Source organism: Rhinopithecus roxellana, chromosome 3 (genome assembly GCF_007565055.1).
Source record: "Rhinopithecus roxellana isolate Shanxi Qingling chromosome 3, ASM756505v1, whole genome shotgun sequence".
Taxonomy (NCBI): Eukaryota; Metazoa; Chordata; class Mammalia; order Primates; family Cercopithecidae; genus Rhinopithecus; species Rhinopithecus roxellana.
In genome coordinates, this window is record NC_044551.1 from 142,431,653 (window position 1) to 142,448,741 (window position 17,089).

At 36.7% G+C, this 17,089-nt stretch overlaps 1 protein-coding gene across 1 annotated transcript in view; it reads left to right on the forward strand.

Moving 5' to 3' along the window:
• Positions 1-16,770, forward strand: part of HAPLN1 (hyaluronan and proteoglycan link protein 1) — an 80,861-nt gene extending 64,091 nt beyond the window's left edge. The window contains exons 3-5 of the mRNA XM_010385640.2: positions 3,901-4,272; positions 12,109-12,411; positions 14,987-16,770. Of these exons, the coding sequence (XP_010383942.1) occupies positions 3,901-4,272; positions 12,109-12,411; positions 14,987-15,276 (965 nt within the window). The 3' untranslated portion in view covers positions 15,277-16,770. The remainder of the gene's footprint in view (positions 1-3,900; positions 4,273-12,108; positions 12,412-14,986) is intronic.
• The last annotated feature ends 319 nt before the right edge of the window (positions 16,771-17,089 follow it).

Genomic DNA, 17,089 nt, shown 5'->3' on the forward strand with positions numbered 1-17,089 from the left:
CAGTCCCCCACTGGACATCTGCAGTTTCCCCAATTTCAACATTTAGCCTCATTTATGGACAAAATTAAGCTCTTCAACAATATGCAAATGTTTATGTGCACCTTTTCATACTGAAAGGAAAAGGGGAAATGGACAGTTGTATGCTACATAGTTTTATTTAAAAAAAAAAAAACAAGCAATACTTATTCTAATTATCAAGGTTTATTTTTATCTTTTGCATTTCAATTGCTGTGCAACAGCCTGCTAATCAAACAGTTCTTTTTTTTTTTTTTTTTTTTTTTTGAGACGTAGTCTTGCTGTGTTGCCCAGGCTGAGGTACAGTGACGCAATCTCAGCTCACTGCAACCTCCGCCTCCCAGGTTCAGGCAATTCTCCTGCTTCAGCCTACTGAGTAGCTGGGACTACAGGCATGCACCACCATGCCTGTCTAATTTTTGTACTTTTAGTTGAGACGGGGTTTCACCATGTTGACCAGGCTGATCTCGAACTCCTGACCTCAAGTGATCTGCCTGCCTCAGTCTCCCAAAGTGCTGGGATTACAGGTGTGAGCCACTGCACCCATCCCCAATCAAACAGTTTTGATTTAAATATTAATTTCAAACTGATCCAGGAGTTTAAATCCAATTATCAGATTCAAGATTTTCTCTAGGCAAGAGTGTGCAAAGTTTGTAATCAGCACCTGTGGTTCCCTTTCCTCTGTCTTCATCCCTTTCCTTTCCCTGTCTAATTCAGTGTGTTTCCTGGTTGGTCTCTGTGATGACAACCTGTGACATAGTACCTGATAAAAACTGCAAGCTCAAGATTCTCATGAGGTAGACTTATCAGAGTCCAACAGCTAAGGTGTGGGAGAGCCTTCAACAGACCACTTCTCCAGCAATGCTCAGTGCTGTATAGTTTGCAGTGTAGATCTTCTAAAAGCAAACAAACAAACAAAAACATTATTCTTAAGGCCATTTTTGGAGGTTTAGCCTAAGGAACCTTAATGGCCTTAGTCAGTAAATATATTACCTACCTTTGCTAGGGTTCTTTGAATTTCAGTCAAAGACTTCTGGCATCTATTACCTCAACACACACACACACACACACACACACATACACACACACCAAAACAAATGAGAATGGTAGAATTTTATACATTTTGATAGACTTGTTAAAAAACTATTTTGGGTGAGGGTCAGTGGATGTTTGGTGTCTGCTTGATTTTCAACATTATACCACACAAGTCATCCTCTAGTCACAGTGCTGGAGTAGAAGTAAAACACAAACAAAATCAGAAGCCTACACTTCTAAAATACTGCAAGATGGTTTACAGTTAACCACAGAAAAAAATTAGAAGTCTGAGTCCCTTATACAAGAGTTTTGATCTTTGCCTTAACCCTTTAATTTTTAAAACATTTAGAACTTGTGTTCATTCTGGAACCATTTATGATTACACTAAACCTCCCAATTTTCCAAGTCTCCTATTTCCAAGTCTCACAGGTGGCATTTTATGTATTTACTTTTTACTCCACATGATTCAAAACTTTATAAATAAGTGAAATTATGAAAGACTAATATATGACAAAACTATGCTCTATATTGGGCAGTATCTTAGTTGGAAAATACTGTGTAAAATCTATGCAGTAGGAACAGTTTAGTAGTTAGTGTACACTTCGTATTGGTCAGCCATTATCCTAAGTGTTTATATGTATTAGGTTAATTGTATATTGTAGGTAATAGTATCTGTAATTCACATATAAGGAAATTAGGGCTTAGGGGTTGCACAACTTGCCCAAGGCTATAGAGCTAGTAAATTGAGGAAGTGAAGTTAGACCAAGGTCGATGTCACATTAGAGCCCTTGTTCGCAACTTGTATAACATCCTCTATGCCAGTGCATTTGGGGATTATTTTTGACTTTTAACTTCGTATTGGTCAGCCATTGTCCTAAGTGTTTATATGTATTAGGTTAATTGTATATTGTAGGTAATAGTATCTGTAATTCACATATAAGGAAATTAGGGCTTAGGGGTTGCACAACTTGAAAGGATAATGAAACTGAGACCTCTTGTAGCTATGTGTCTTATCTAAACTATGTTCCAGTATGGGAAGGCCCAGCTCCTGGGGTGTTCCCACCCCCAACCCTTGCCCCCCACAAGATACTGGTGAGGAAATGTTCCCTATGACCTCAGGCATTACTGAGAAAACTTAGTCGACAGCACTTTTTCCTCCTCCTAGAAAGAAGACACTAGAGATGTTTCAGTAGAACTTGCCTGCAGGCATTGTGGATATTGCCTGGGAAAAATTGTATGTAGGGTATAATTACACAGATTTATCTTTTATATCTTGAGATTCTATGGTCCTAAATAATGAGCTCAAGAATGGAATATAAAGGAAATGCTTAATGAGCTGGATTAGTGATTCCTCTTAACTAAATACTAAATGAAGCCATCATCCTCGCATGTCGTTATCTATTCGAAGTGAGGGGCATTGATGGCTTTGCTAAACTTTTCAGCTTTTTGAGGCTTGGCACTCATTTATAAATGAAATGATATGCTCATTAAAAATATTAATTCTGATTGCTGTATGATAAAAATAGAGATGCTATGTCTATTTTTTGGACACTTTCTATTTTAAAATCCAAATCCTATATTTGCCATTCAATAACTGTGTGTCTCAACATGGCTACTCTTCCTAGTGACCTGGACATCTTAAATGATTCATGGTGAAGGATTATTCAACACCTATCTGCCCAAGGCAGGAGGTCTGCAGAGTTGTGTGAAGGGCAGCTTTGGTAGCTTTGAAAGCTGTGTATGGACACAAAGATATCCATATCCAGGAACGCTTATATCACTTTCTCATTTTCAAATCTTGCACATCCTCAAGAGACACTGTCAAGGTCAAAAGCACAATGTGCTAGCCAGGGGGAAACCCCAGAGAAAGCCAAGATCTGAAAATAACAGCTGGTATGTAGAAAACGGCAGACCTGCTGACTTGGCAGACTCAGGATATTGTGGTGCTCTTTGGAAGGCAATAAAGTCCTTGGAGGAAAACAAAAGGACAAGGAAAGGAAAGGTGGAAGTAATAAGATAACTGCAAAATAAGACATAGTAGGAAGCAAAGAGAGAGAATAGAAGGATATTTAAGGGGGTAAAGAAGGAAATAATTATTTGGTTAATTGGAAAAGAAGTATAACTTTGGATATGCTTTTAACATTCAAATTTTGAGGAATACATTTCAAAATCTTCTGGAATTTGTCAAAAGCATTTACTAAAATTACCTTTGTCTAATCTTTCTGTGAAAACGAAATACATATTTCCTGAAAGGTTTCAAAATAGCCTAACACAGGTGTATATTTGACTAGAAGTCATAAATGTGAGGATATTCCGAGTTATTTGGCCAGAACAGTACAATGAAAGTGAATCATGTTGCTTCATATTTTGCCTGTAAGTACAATACAAACTTATTGTGTTAGAAAGCCCAGCTGGGTTTACCTTACCTTGAAATGTTTGGGTTTATATTGATGAACCCATCATGCAACTCTCTCACTTCTCTTGGTCTTGTTTCTATGTTTTTGATATTTAAATGTAGAAGAAAAAAAATTGAAACAATAATAAATAGAATTTATTATGAAATCATTGACCTTCAAATGACTGTGGAGTCTTATATCCAATATTTCTTACTGACGATAATGTAACTTCTTTCCCTTTGGTTTAAAATACAAGACTACTTTAGAGATACCCTCTAGTTATTAGAGGTCACTTTCTATATGGTTCAAAAGAGATTATGTAGAGAGGAAGCTAACTACCCAAAGCTACCCTTTGTCAGATATCCTGTATATGTAACATATTTCATTTTACGAAAATGTCTGAAAGTATATTAATAGCTATTTTCTTTTTTTTTTTTTTCCTTTTTAATTATAGCAGAAAATGGCCCCCGTCTACTTGTGGAAGCAGAGCAAGCCAAGGTGTTCTCACACAGAGGTGGCAATGTTACACTGCCATGTAAATTTTATCGAGACCCTACAGCATTTGGCTCAGGAATCCATAAAATCCGAATTAAGTGGACCAAGCTAACTTCGGATTACCTCAAGGAAGTGGATGTTTTTGTTTCCATGGGATACCACAAAAAAACCTATGGAGGCTACCAGGGTAGGGTGTTTCTGAAGGGAGGCAGTGATAATGATGCTTCTCTGGTCATCACAGACCTCACTCTGGAAGATTATGGGAGATATAAGTGTGAGGTGATTGAAGGATTAGAAGACGATACTGCTGTGGTAGCACTGGATTTACAAGGTAAGTATCTATAAGTCACATTCAACGTAGAAATTATCATTAACAGTTGCGTTTTTTCATTAGGAGTAATGTCTAGTGGTTACCACAGTAATAAAGTGAAAAACCAAAAGTCCTTGCCCAGCATCTTTTTCTATTTTTTGTATTCTATAGTCTGCCTTTGATTTCAGTTTTCATGTTTGAAATGTACACACAATGCTTATGGGCAAAATTGAAGCTGTTTGTAACTAGGAGAAACGTGCAGTGGAACTGAATTAACGGTTTTCAGATACTGCCTTATGCTACTCAAAATTTAAATTCTGTTATATTGTTATTGAGAAATTCAGATTGTGTACTTCTTTGTATTATGTTTCTAAAATTATCTCAGTTTCAAAATAATGGCATGTTTTGTAAAGGACATCTGCTAACTAAAATATATGTAATCATATTCTGTAAAATGACTGCAAAACCTTAATTCAACAAAAAAGTAACCTCTAGCTTTAAATATTCTTCTAAAGAAGTGATTTTGTAAGCGTTCAGAGTCTCTTAGCCATTTGGTCAAGGCATTTTGTGGGAGAATTCTATTGCTTCAATTTGTAAGCCATCCAATAGGTTTAATAACCAACATGTGTACAAAGCCGTACAATAAAAAGTGTCCTTGCTATCCTTGCCTCCCCTCTGCCCAATGTCCACCCTCTAGAGACACTCCTCTCCTTAGTTTCTCATGAATCACAAGACATCTTATTTTTCATAAATTTCAGCATTATTTTACACTGAAGGGTGGATTTTGGGAGCATTGATAGAATGCCTTCCTTCCTTGTTCACATAAAACTCTTAAGTGTATGCTTGCTAGAAGCTCCTTTTACCCCCGAGGACAGATTTGTGGCTTTTGGAAAAATATCTGTTTGGTCCACTAGCATATCACTGACTATTTGACCTTTTGAATCCCATACAATCCTATCACATGTATGGAGATTTATTTGCTTTATACATCTAATAAATTGCACAACATTGTAAAGTACATTTTTGTGACCTTTCCTTGTCTCTCATAGATAGTTCTTGGCCCTGAGTACCTGCCACCTTGTGCTTTAAGTTTTTATTGATTCACATTAGTATCCATGAACATTGGCATTATTCAGGATGGAAGGAGTTGACTTAGAGAAGACAGTCGGTCATCAAATATTAATTAAAACTATTTATCAGAGGGGCATTAAAGGTTGGAGAGAGCCTTGAGCTAGTAATATTAAGAGGCTTAGCTTCACCTCAACTCTGCCGGTATCAGTTTTGTAACTGGGGCAGGTCACTTATCCTCAAACGAGTTTGAATTCTATTATCCGTTGTTACTTTTTCTTCTAAAATCCTATCTTTATATAGCAAAATATTTCCTAAACTTAAGTAATTAACATGCAATGTTTACTATCTCTCTGTGTTTATTTTACAAAATTAAACTCTAAGTTAAAAGAAACCAGTATAACTTACCAGAAATAGAAGGAAATAATAAAAATAAATATAATAAAAATAAGGTCATTGTTTAAAAGAAGCTTCAGCCTGTGTTACAGCATAATGCATTATAGGGTCAAATCAAGTCTCCTCCAAGACACAATTAGGGATGCTGAAAGGGGAAGAAGCAAACAATTTTGTTTTCTCCTAGGCTCTGCACCATTGCAAATCTCCAGATTCTCCATGCTTAGGGAATATTCCCTGCCATATAGCATATGTGCATATGAGCTAAGTAAATGTGGTCCAAGAAACCAATTTAATTGTTACATATTTTTACAAGTGCTATTTTTGTGTCATGAGACAGAAAGAATTCCAATCTTTGATCTTTTCATTCAAAAAACGTATAGTCCATTAAAGATTCTCAAATAATTTAATGAAATAAGGCAGAAGTCAGTAAAATAAGTGGGCACAAATTTCTATAATCATATGTTTTACTTATTTTGTTCTTGTTCAGTCAACCTTCTTTATAGATGACGCTTAAGACCAACACTTTTTCTAAGATAACGTGGCTAGCTCTAGTAAGAGCTAGAGCTGGAATTTGATACCAAAGGCATTGGATGAAGCCTATGCTCTCCTCCACTGTGATTTGAGGGTTTGCAAGAAGGAGAAATTTTCTGTTGGTAGAGGAGAGGCTTTAAAAAAAAACAGCAGCATTCGGCAGCTTCAGGCTTCAGAAAATTCTGAAAGACCCAAAGTTACTGGAGCGATAAGCTAGGACCTGTCCTGTGCTCATGGTAGCTGTTAAATTTCCCTCCTCCATGATATTCTCATAGCACCTTATGTAGACTTCCATTATAGTTCTAATCACATTTTGTTTTGTAAATATTTGTAAATTTGTCTGTTAAACTTGATCTACTTGAGGACATTCAAGAGCCAAGAACAAAATTCATGCTCAGTAAATAGTTTACAAGTAAAAGAATGTTTGAAACAAAGTGTTTAAACTTTCAAATACAAAATGTGTGCGTGCAATGTACTTTCAAATACAAAAAGTGTGCGTGCAATGTGGGAGTCATGGAAACCATTCTTAAGAAAGAGACATTTAGCTGGGCGCAGTGGCTTACGCCTGTAATCCCAGCACTTTGGGAAGCTGAGGTGGGTGGATCTCTTGGAGTCAGGAGTTTGTGACCAGCCTGGTCAACATGGTGAAACCCCATCTCTACTAAAAATACAAAAATTAGCCTGGCATGGTGATGCACGCCTGTAATCCCAACTACTCTGGAGGCTGAGGCAGGAGAATCGCTTGAATCCAGGAGGCAGAGGTTACGGTGAGTTGAGATCGCCCCATTGCACTCCAGCCTGGGTGACAGAGCAAGATTCTGTCTCAAAAAAAAAAATAAAGAGATACTTGATTTGGACCATGAAGGTAAGCCTTTCAAAAGCTAAAGAGCATGAAAAAGCAGGAGAGAGGGCACCATACATAAGAGAGAGAAATTCCTCAAAGCAAATATGTGAACAACAGATACCACCAAGAGCATTCCAGCTTGCCTGCATTAAGTCTCAGATTGGTGACAGGATGGGATAAAAATTTTTAACTTTTCATTGTCGCTAATTTCAAACATTTGGAAGAGTAAAAGGAATAGTACAATGAATCCATATATCATCATCCAGCTTCAAAAAGTATCATGATATAGCCAATCTTATTTTAGTTTGCTTTCTTACTCCCACTACCACAGAATAATTTTCAAGAAAAACTCAGATGGGATATTATTTTATCTAAATATACTTCAGAGTAAGATGAGGATTGATATTTCAAAGTAAAATTATAACAAATTAAGATAGTCACAATAAAATAAAAGCCATAAAAATAAAATTTGAGAAAACTTAACATAAGCTAAGGACAATCTCCACGTATTCTGGGATAGACGCTCAAGATGCAGCAGATTAATATGCATAAGAGTTTGAAATCTGTGCTGAACCACATATGGCAAAAGACATACCTTCTGGTTATCGTTTATTAGCTCTCATTCTCATTTTTAACCTTTTTCATGATCAATTACATTCTTACATGTGACTGTCTACCAGTCAGGCAGTGGTACTCAAGCTCCCTGTCAGTCTTCTAACATGCACCAAAGGACCAGGGAAGCTTCTCATTTTAAATGCCTTGATTGAGCTGCTTTTCCAACTGTAATTGCACATTATCTTTAATTGTGTTGGTCCTTTAATACCAGTTTAAATGCTATTTACACTAAAGAATTTTACCAATTAGAAAAAAAATTTTTCTTCATGATGCCTACATTATATAGCTCCTATTTGTATTACAAGCTTTTTTTCTGCCTTGGATTCAAACCATATATATATCCAAACTACATGTATTTATTCTGTCTTGGATTCAAATCATATATAGATAGATAGATAGATATCCTGTCAAATATAGGAAGAGGCCACACCCATACCTATGTCCTAGAGTACCAAGCACAGTGCCTTGCTGTCAGTTGTTGTTTAAGAACTGGCCATATAATCACACTGACAAAAAAAAAAAAAAATTGTAAATCCTTAACAAAGACTGACCTTCATGTGAGTTGGAATTAGATATGGAAACACCGTATTTTCATACAGAATCTTGGATAGGGCAGAGCCCTCTGATTGCTGCCAATTACCTACCTAGAAATAGCACCCAACAAGCAACCAAGCTTTATACAGATATAACAAAAGAGTGTCCCTAGGAATTCAGGGAGAAGCTTGGACTACAGAATCAGCAATTCAATTGAGCGCAGCAAACAATAAATACACATATAATGATATGAAAAACATGACACTTGTGCTTCCAAACTTCCATTGTATTCATCTTCCATTGGTGAAAATGGGGCTAAATATACAAAATTATAGTCTGAGAACTATCAGAAATAGAAACACAATTTCAGATATGTGCATAGCATGGATAATCACTATGACAGGCACTAAGGAAGGTAATATTATTTATGCTATATGGTCTCTGCCTTTTTATTACTAGAAATATTTACTTTATGTAATTATTAAAACTTACTTTAACTTTTACATGTCCCTTTTGATTATATTTTGACATATAAGTATGAAGGATAAATTAGTCAGTTATTCCTTGGATAATCATACCACCTTCTTTCCCATCCATAAAAGTTTAACTTTTCTTCTTTTGCAACACTGGATAAAAGCAACCATTCGCTCCATAATTCAGCTGTAAGAATTGCACATTTTTTCTACAGAGCCAAGAAGGTTGCTGCAATTGGATGTTAAAATCTTAACTAGCCAGAAGTATAACAAGTAAACAAATAAAATATTAACAATTATGAAGTTCCAAAAACGGTGCTGCTGGTAAGAGACATCTTGCTGTTGAAATGTGTATGTGAAATTTGTAGAATATAGGGAAAGTTTTAAAACTTTGAGTAAAGCATAGAGCTTTACCTTGATTTACTTGGAATATGTTATTTCCAGCATATCAAACAGTAATTCAAATTTGCTAAGTAAATCTTTTGAGCTGATACAACACTTGGTTGACAATTCTTACAATTGAAAAATACTAAAATTTTAACATGTTTCACTTTGACTCTAAAACATGACTGTATGAAATTATGTTAAATTTGAAAACAACTCAAATAAAAATACATAGCACTGGATGTGGAACTAAATCAGTCATATTTAAGTGATGCTCAGTGGTTAATCAAGGACAAATTACTAGAGAAAAAAATTTCCCGATGTTTATGAGAGTCTACCAAAACACACTACAGTGAATTTAAACCTGAAAGATTTTCCAGGTCTTTAAAATTAATATAAATTAAAATATTCTGCATTCTCCAATATTACCATCTTCAGCCATTTTGGAAATGGAAGTCAACCCCACTGGTTTCTTTCTCTCTTCAGGTTCAGACACTTTGAGATTTTTCTGTCACTTTAAGATCTAGCTAAAAAGGGAATGTCTACTGAATAAATTGAATATTTTCCTTTTCATCAGCACTCCCAGGGTTGCCGAGGAAAGAGGATAAAAGATATGAGGGACCAGGGCACCATAATAGTTTTTTCCCAGCACTCACTGGGTTCCCAGCTCAGTGCCTGGACAGAGCCCTCCTTAGATAGAACCATGTCCAGGCCTTCCCTCCCCATCACCACAGGAGTTAGTGGCAACCAAGAGAGGCTTTTACTCCTTCCTTTTGGCTCTGATTCAGCTTATAGATCCTTCAGCCAAGAACCTGAGAAGGCAGAATGAGATCAGGAAGCCTTCTTGGATCTCTGCCTTTCATGGATGGTGCCAGCTGGATTGCCCTACAGGGACAAACATGTCCTACGGAGGCCTTCAGTGGATGTGACTTGATTTAAGGCCATTGAAATTTCTTCTTGTAGTGTCTTCTAGGACAATTTAGTAAAGAAATATTTCCTGTGTATGGTTATGCTATTAGTGAGTTTGTGCTTCATCTTGAATAGCATCTGCAGTCTCGTAAAATAGCACATGTGCTATAACTCACCAAATTACTGTGTCAGTGGGACAAATGTTTGCATTCCACATGCTAAAATACTAATTATTTCTCATTATATTCAAAAATTCAAGCCAAGCCCTTGAATAATGATTCTAAATTAGTTATCTTTTAATAACCATGGGAGAAATACTTTGACACAGTAGTCCTTTTCAAAGTTCAGCGAGTGATGCAACTTTTCTTTCTTATTTGGTAATCCTTAGCCTTTAAAGAAATTGGGCAGAGTGTTGTGAGACAGCCCAGTCACCTCCCATAATTATTTGACCAAAAGAAATGTTTTGGAAAGCTATACATCTTCCCAGGCAAAATCAAATGCCAAGTCACACTGTTCACATTTGCTAAGGAACTTTTGTCCTCAAAATATTTAACTTAATTATTTGGCATTAGTCAATCAATGGATGTCTATTCTGTACCTACCTTTTATACGACAAGCTTAGAGAAGTTATTTTTTCCTGTTTATGGGCGGATCACGAAGTCAGGAGATCGAGACCATCCTGGCTAACACGGTAAAACCCCGTCTCTACTAAAAAAAATACAAAAAACTAGCCGGGCGAGGTGGCGGGCACCTGTAGTCCCAGCTACTCGGGAGGCTGAGGCAGGAGAATGGCGTGAACCCGGGAGACGGAGCTTGCAGTGAGCTGAGATCCGGTCACTGCACTCCAGCCTGGGCAACAGAGCAAGACTCCGTCTCAAAAAAAAAAAAAAAAAAAAAGTTTCAAACCCCTTACTTTCAGTTTGCAATATATACATGTGGAAGTTGAAAAATAGTAATGGAAATACTTTTAAATTAAAGCCCTTATTTTAGTCATGCTATTTAAGGGCAGGAAAAAAATAGGAATAAGGGCTACATTAAAAGTAAACATATAAGAGTATCATGATGCTTTCTATGGAGGTGTGCCTCACTGTACGGATCTGTCTTATGTGAAATAAGATTGTTTAATTATGTTCTTGTTAGATATGCAAAGGAATCCACTTTAGCAGGGGTATCCAATATTTTGGCTTTCCGGCCACATTGGAAGAAGATGAACTGTCTTGGGCCACACATAAAATATACTAATACTAATGATAGCTGATAAGCTTAAAAAAAAAAAAAGAAAGAAAGAAAGAAAGAAAAAAAGAAAAGAAAATCACAAAAAACCTCATAATGTTTTAAGAGAGTTTATAAATTTTTGTTGAGCTGCATTTAACGCTGTCCTGGGCCACATGTGGCTCGTGGGCCATGGGTTAGACAAGTTTGCTTTTGAGTTTCTCCAAATAAGAATCCCCCCTAAGTGAAGGTTACTTATCTGCAAGTTATTAGAAGACCATGTAAAAGAGTTATATATCTACATTTGAATCATTTGTTAATATGCTTCTTTATACATTTAAAAGACTACATAAAACTAATTACTAATGATATAGGAAAAGTTACTAAGAAAAACATTGTGAATTTTGATAAATACCTTCTCTTTGAGCACTACGTCCCCTCTGCTCTTAGTATTCAACACTGACTATTTCTATATCTGCCACCAACTCTTAGTATTCAATACTGACTTTTTCCCTGGGTGAGGGAGCTCAGTAGTAACCCATTATAGGGCTAGGAACTGGCAGTAAACGGTAAGTTCTCAGGGAAGGCTATTTGGAAACTGTAATCTGCGGACAGATGTCTTCAGAAAGGAGAATTTTAAGGTTTGAGTTGAATTCATAGCCAAAGCAGTAAATCACTGAAGTTATCAAACAAAAAAGCTGATCATGAGATTCTCAGAACTGACAGGCTGCTTGAAGGGGAAAGGGATCATGAGAAACAGTTGCTAGTTGACGAAAAACTACCGTCTCATCTGACGGCGGATCTGTTGTGTTTTTCACCAGCTAGGTGGGATTTGTTCAGAGTTGTTAGTTTTGGGGCTTCTAATGACTCCTTGCTTTCTCTTTTGCACAGGTGTGGTATTCCCTTACTTTCCACGACTGGGGCGGTACAATCTGAATTTTCACGAGGCTCAGCAGGCGTGTCTGGACCAGGATGCTGTGATCGCCTCCTTCGACCAGCTGTACGACGCCTGGCGGGGCGGGCTGGACTGGTGCAATGCCGGCTGGCTCAGTGACGGCTCTGTGCAATATCCCATCACAAAGCCCAGAGAGCCCTGTGGGGGCCAGAACACGGTGCCTGGAGTCAGGAACTACGGATTTTGGGATAAAGATAAAAGCAGATATGATGTTTTCTGTTTTACATCCAATTTCAATGGTAAGATAATAACTGTACTGCCTTCTTTCTTGTCTCAGAGACTATTCCATACTATAACACTACACTTGGCTTTTAATCTTATCTTCTTAGAAAAACAAACAAAAACAAGCTTTGAAGTTTTGTTCTAGTTTTAAAAGATATAAAAAGTTCTTGAGTATCATAATTTTTAAATATCCGCATAAGTCAAGCACAAGTACATATTCTCAGTACTCCTACATTTTATTTCATCCCATTTTTATATGAAATAGTTGAAACTGTTATGTGGTTTGAGATGTGTTACCTATTGTCAAAGATGATGCTGCCAGTGTGTGCCCTCTGTAGGATATGGTTCTCTCAATCAAAGTAAGTGTGCCTTCATTATTACCCATGCTCTCCCTCTCACAATCACATATACACTTATTCATAGATGATCAACAGAACTCAGGACAAAGTGGGGAGTGAGCAAGAAAAAGAAAGTAGAACTAACTCTCAAGGTGAAAGCAGAAGGAAAGGTTGCAGCAGTGTTGATGACTGATTCATTTTATTCATACTCCTCTCAACCCTTCTCTTGCTCTGTTCAGAACCAGCCACATAATTTGTGCGGCCCAGTGTAAAATGAAAATGTGGGCTCAGTGCAGTGGCTCACGCCTGTAATCCCAGCACTTTGGGAGGCCAAGGCAGGGGGACTGCCCAAGCAGTTTGAGACCGGACATGGCATCATAGTGAGACCCCATCTCTAAAAGAAAAAATAAATAAATAAAAAGAAAAAAAAAAAGGAAAGAAAATGTGGAGCTCCTTGTTCAAAAATGTTAAAAATTTTAAGATGGTGACAGCAGAGCATTAAACTAAATGCAGAGCCCTTCTCCATGTGGCGCCCTGTGTGATGACACAGGTCACACACCTATGAAGCAAGCCTTGGCCCCATCATTTATATTTTAGGTCCCTGGTGATATGCTTTGGGAAAAATAGAAAGAGATTATAGGTCAGGGGTCAACAATCTTTTTCTTTTTTTTTTTAAGACAAGGTATTGCCCTGTATGTCACGCAGGCTGGAGTGCACTGGCACGACCTGGACTCACTGCAACCTCCACCTCCCTGGTTCCCAAGTGACTCTCCCTCCTCAGCCTCCTGAGTAGCTGGGACTATGGTGTATGCCACCACGCCTAGCTAATTTTTGTTTTTTGGTTTTGTGGTTTGTTTTTTTTGTTTTGTTTTGTTTTGTTTGGAGACATGGGGTTTCACTATGTTGGCCAGGCTGGTCTCCAACTCCTGACCTCACATGATCAGCCAGCCTCAGCCTCCTAAAGTGCTAGGATTACAGACGTGAGCCACTGTGTCTAGCCAACAATCTTTTTCTGTAAAGGGCCGTATCATAAATATTTTTGGCTTTGCTGGCCATATGGTGTCTGCTGCAATGGCTCATTGTAAGTGTGTATGTTATAGCACAAAAACAGCCATCAAAATACTAAACTCAGATGGAGATGGCAGTATTCCAATAAAACTTCATTTACAAAAACAATTAGGAGGCCAGTTTTTGACCCCTGAGCTATAGTTTGCTGAACTCTGGTATAGGTGATTGTTCTTAACCTCTAGTTAATGTTCCAGTGGCCACTACCCTTTCTCCAAATCACATCATCTCAGTCTAGAAAGAACTGGCAAGCATTAATTTATACTTCAGTAACCTATATCTAATGAGGGGCAGGGGAACATCATATTACAATGTCTAATCAGGTAAGAGAGTCTGATTAGATTCAACCAAAAACTAAGATGCATAAGAAAATCTTCAGTCCATATGTATTTATCACTTTTAGTCAGTTGAAGTCATATTTTACACATTTTACACATATTTAATACATATTGAAGGAATCTCAGTAATTAACACTATTCAATAAGTGATCGAGACTAATTTGTCTTTCTAGTGAAATCGAGAAATAGTTAGGTATCAGGGTTTCAACAAATGGAAGTTGAAAAAACTAAACAAATTTGTCTTCTTTGCTAGTGAACCAACAGACTAAGTTTACATTCTGAGTACGTGTTATCTGTGGCAAGTGACTTCCTGTATTTTATGCATTTTCATACGTAGTCTTTGAATGAGAATAATGTCTAATTGATACCTGTAATGAAAAGGACTTGAGGGCTTTTGATTTTTTTTAAATGGACTTTTATGTCAGGAATGTGTTTTGATCCTTTCACATTCAAATTTTGCCTCTCCAGAAACTTGTGCTGGGGTTCAGTCTTGCTACAGCTAGAATTTAAATAGCCCTTGCTTTTAACATGAAATTCTGTCTTCTCTAGTGCCACAGAAGGGCTCTTTTAGTCACTAATTAGCTAACAGAAACTGTATCTGCCATTTCCCTTTTCTTTTTAAAGCTATAAAAGGGCATGTCTGGACACATATTAAGGGGCAAGGGAAAAACTAATTTAATGGAAGTGACCTAGGGACACTACATTTAATTGACATTTCTATGTTCCTAAAACTTTACAAACATTGCTCTATATCCCCCTTCATTGAGAAACACTTCCGTCTTTGGCTCCTTCTATCTCTGTGTGGCTTAACTGAAGACCAGCCCATTTACTCTGTCTCCTTCTTTCTACAGGCCGTTTTTACTATCTAATCCACCCCACCAAACTGACCTATGATGAAGCGGTGCAAGCTTGTCTCAATGATGGTGCTCAGATTGCAAAAGTGGGCCAGATATTTGCTGCCTGGAAACTTCTTGGATATGACCGCTGTGATGCGGGCTGGCTGGCGGATGGCAGCGTCCGCTACCCTATCTCTAGGCCAAGAAGGCGCTGCAGTCCTACTGAGGCTGCAGTGCGCTTCGTGGGTTTCCCAGATAAAAAGCATAAGCTGTATGGTGTCTACTGCTTCAGAGCATACAACTGAATGTGCCCCTAGAGCACATCAGTTTTAAAGTCATAAAGAACATGTGAAAGGTGTTTTTTTTTCCAATATGAACTCATGCAAGTTACCAAAACTGTGATAACCCTTTTTTACTTACTGTAAAGAGTCATTTTCATAAAGATCAATTCATTGATTTGTTTTTTGTAAAGCTATCATTCAATATATATTATAAATTAATATAAACTTAAGGGAAGCTCTACGTAAGGAGACTTAGAGCCAAACTCTTTAAGCTGTATCATCCCAATAAAGTATCCTTTCATGAACGGGGCATGCAATAGCTTGAGAATTGCTAGGATTAAATTAAGGAAAGTAAAGCTACTCAGAGCAGCAGGCTTCACAAGCACAAACTTTACACATTTGTACAATTTTGAAATGCACTACAATAAACAAATTACAGTAACAAATTTGAAATACAGGCTTCTTTACATAAACTGAGAGGTTATACAAAACTCAGTTTCACAAGGGAACAATCTATACCTTTCTAAAAGTTAATATTTCAAGTCTCCAATAGACAGAATATTTTACTCTTTAAAATCTTGCCTTTTTGACCAAAAAAAAAAATTCATATGAACTCCAATCCATAGTAACAAGCACAGTTAAAACTCCTTAATAATCCCATTTATATGAAGTATGACACATAAATAAGCAGATAATATTTAACCAATGAAAGACTTCTACCTTCTTATAATTAAAATTACACATGTCTGAGAGGAATTGTTTTATCTTTTGAGTAGCTTTACTGAGTTGTATTTAAATTCTAAGGGCCATTTGCTAAGCAGCATTTAGCATCTACTCAGGGCAGTTAAATAGATAAACTGCTGGACAGAAAAATTGTAAAATTTAGCAGCTTGGTTTTCTGTTAGCCTATGAAATGTTATTGTCCTATAAAATAACTTTAAACTTATTTAATATTCCATATTTACATTATATGAAAATCAATTACATTATAAAAGGAATCCCTAATGCAGAAACAAAGACCCAACTTTCAAAATTCTTATTATTCCTATTTGTATATACACTAGAAAACCCAACTAGTGCCTGTGTTCGGGGGGGAAAGTCAACAGTGTAGTTCTAAACCTTATCCCAAATAGAAAATGTGGTTAATGATGTCACTTTCCTTGCTGGTCATCATTAGGCTTAAATTAAATGCTGAAGCTGTCATCAAAGAGTTTACACTAAAATCTTCAGGGTTTTGAATAAATGGTTAAGTCCAGCTTCAAAACACAATTTTCCACATTAGCAGCTCCAATCTTAAATAAAGCTCTGTTTTCCTATATTTTTATGACTGCTGAGACCCCACAGGGACCAATATTTGTATTCAAATTACATTTCATGGTTTCCCATTGTTTCACAATGAATTCTAATAAATGGGATTTACTATAATAATCCAAGTATGACATAGCTGGTATGCTTTCATGAATGTTTTTATGTAGATTTTCCTCCCATGAACATGAGTAAATAAATCTGTTTCCTGAATGGATTGTGGTTGCATTTAAGGCTCTGTAATAATTCTAATAAATTTACTCTATAAAGATAGAGTTATGGGTGTGGAAGGTATAGAACAATTGGAAGTCCATGAAACCATAACTATAATCATATATTATTCAGACAAAATACTGTAATAAAAGTAGGTCCTTTCTTTCATGAAAAACATACCTGAAAATTTTCAGATGCTTTAATATTAAAAGATGACAATGTTATGCGTGCACATTTTTAAGTTAGGTTGGATATGCAAACTGTACAAAACTATAAATCCAAAGATTTTGTAAGGTTTAAACTCAAACACTGGTGGTAT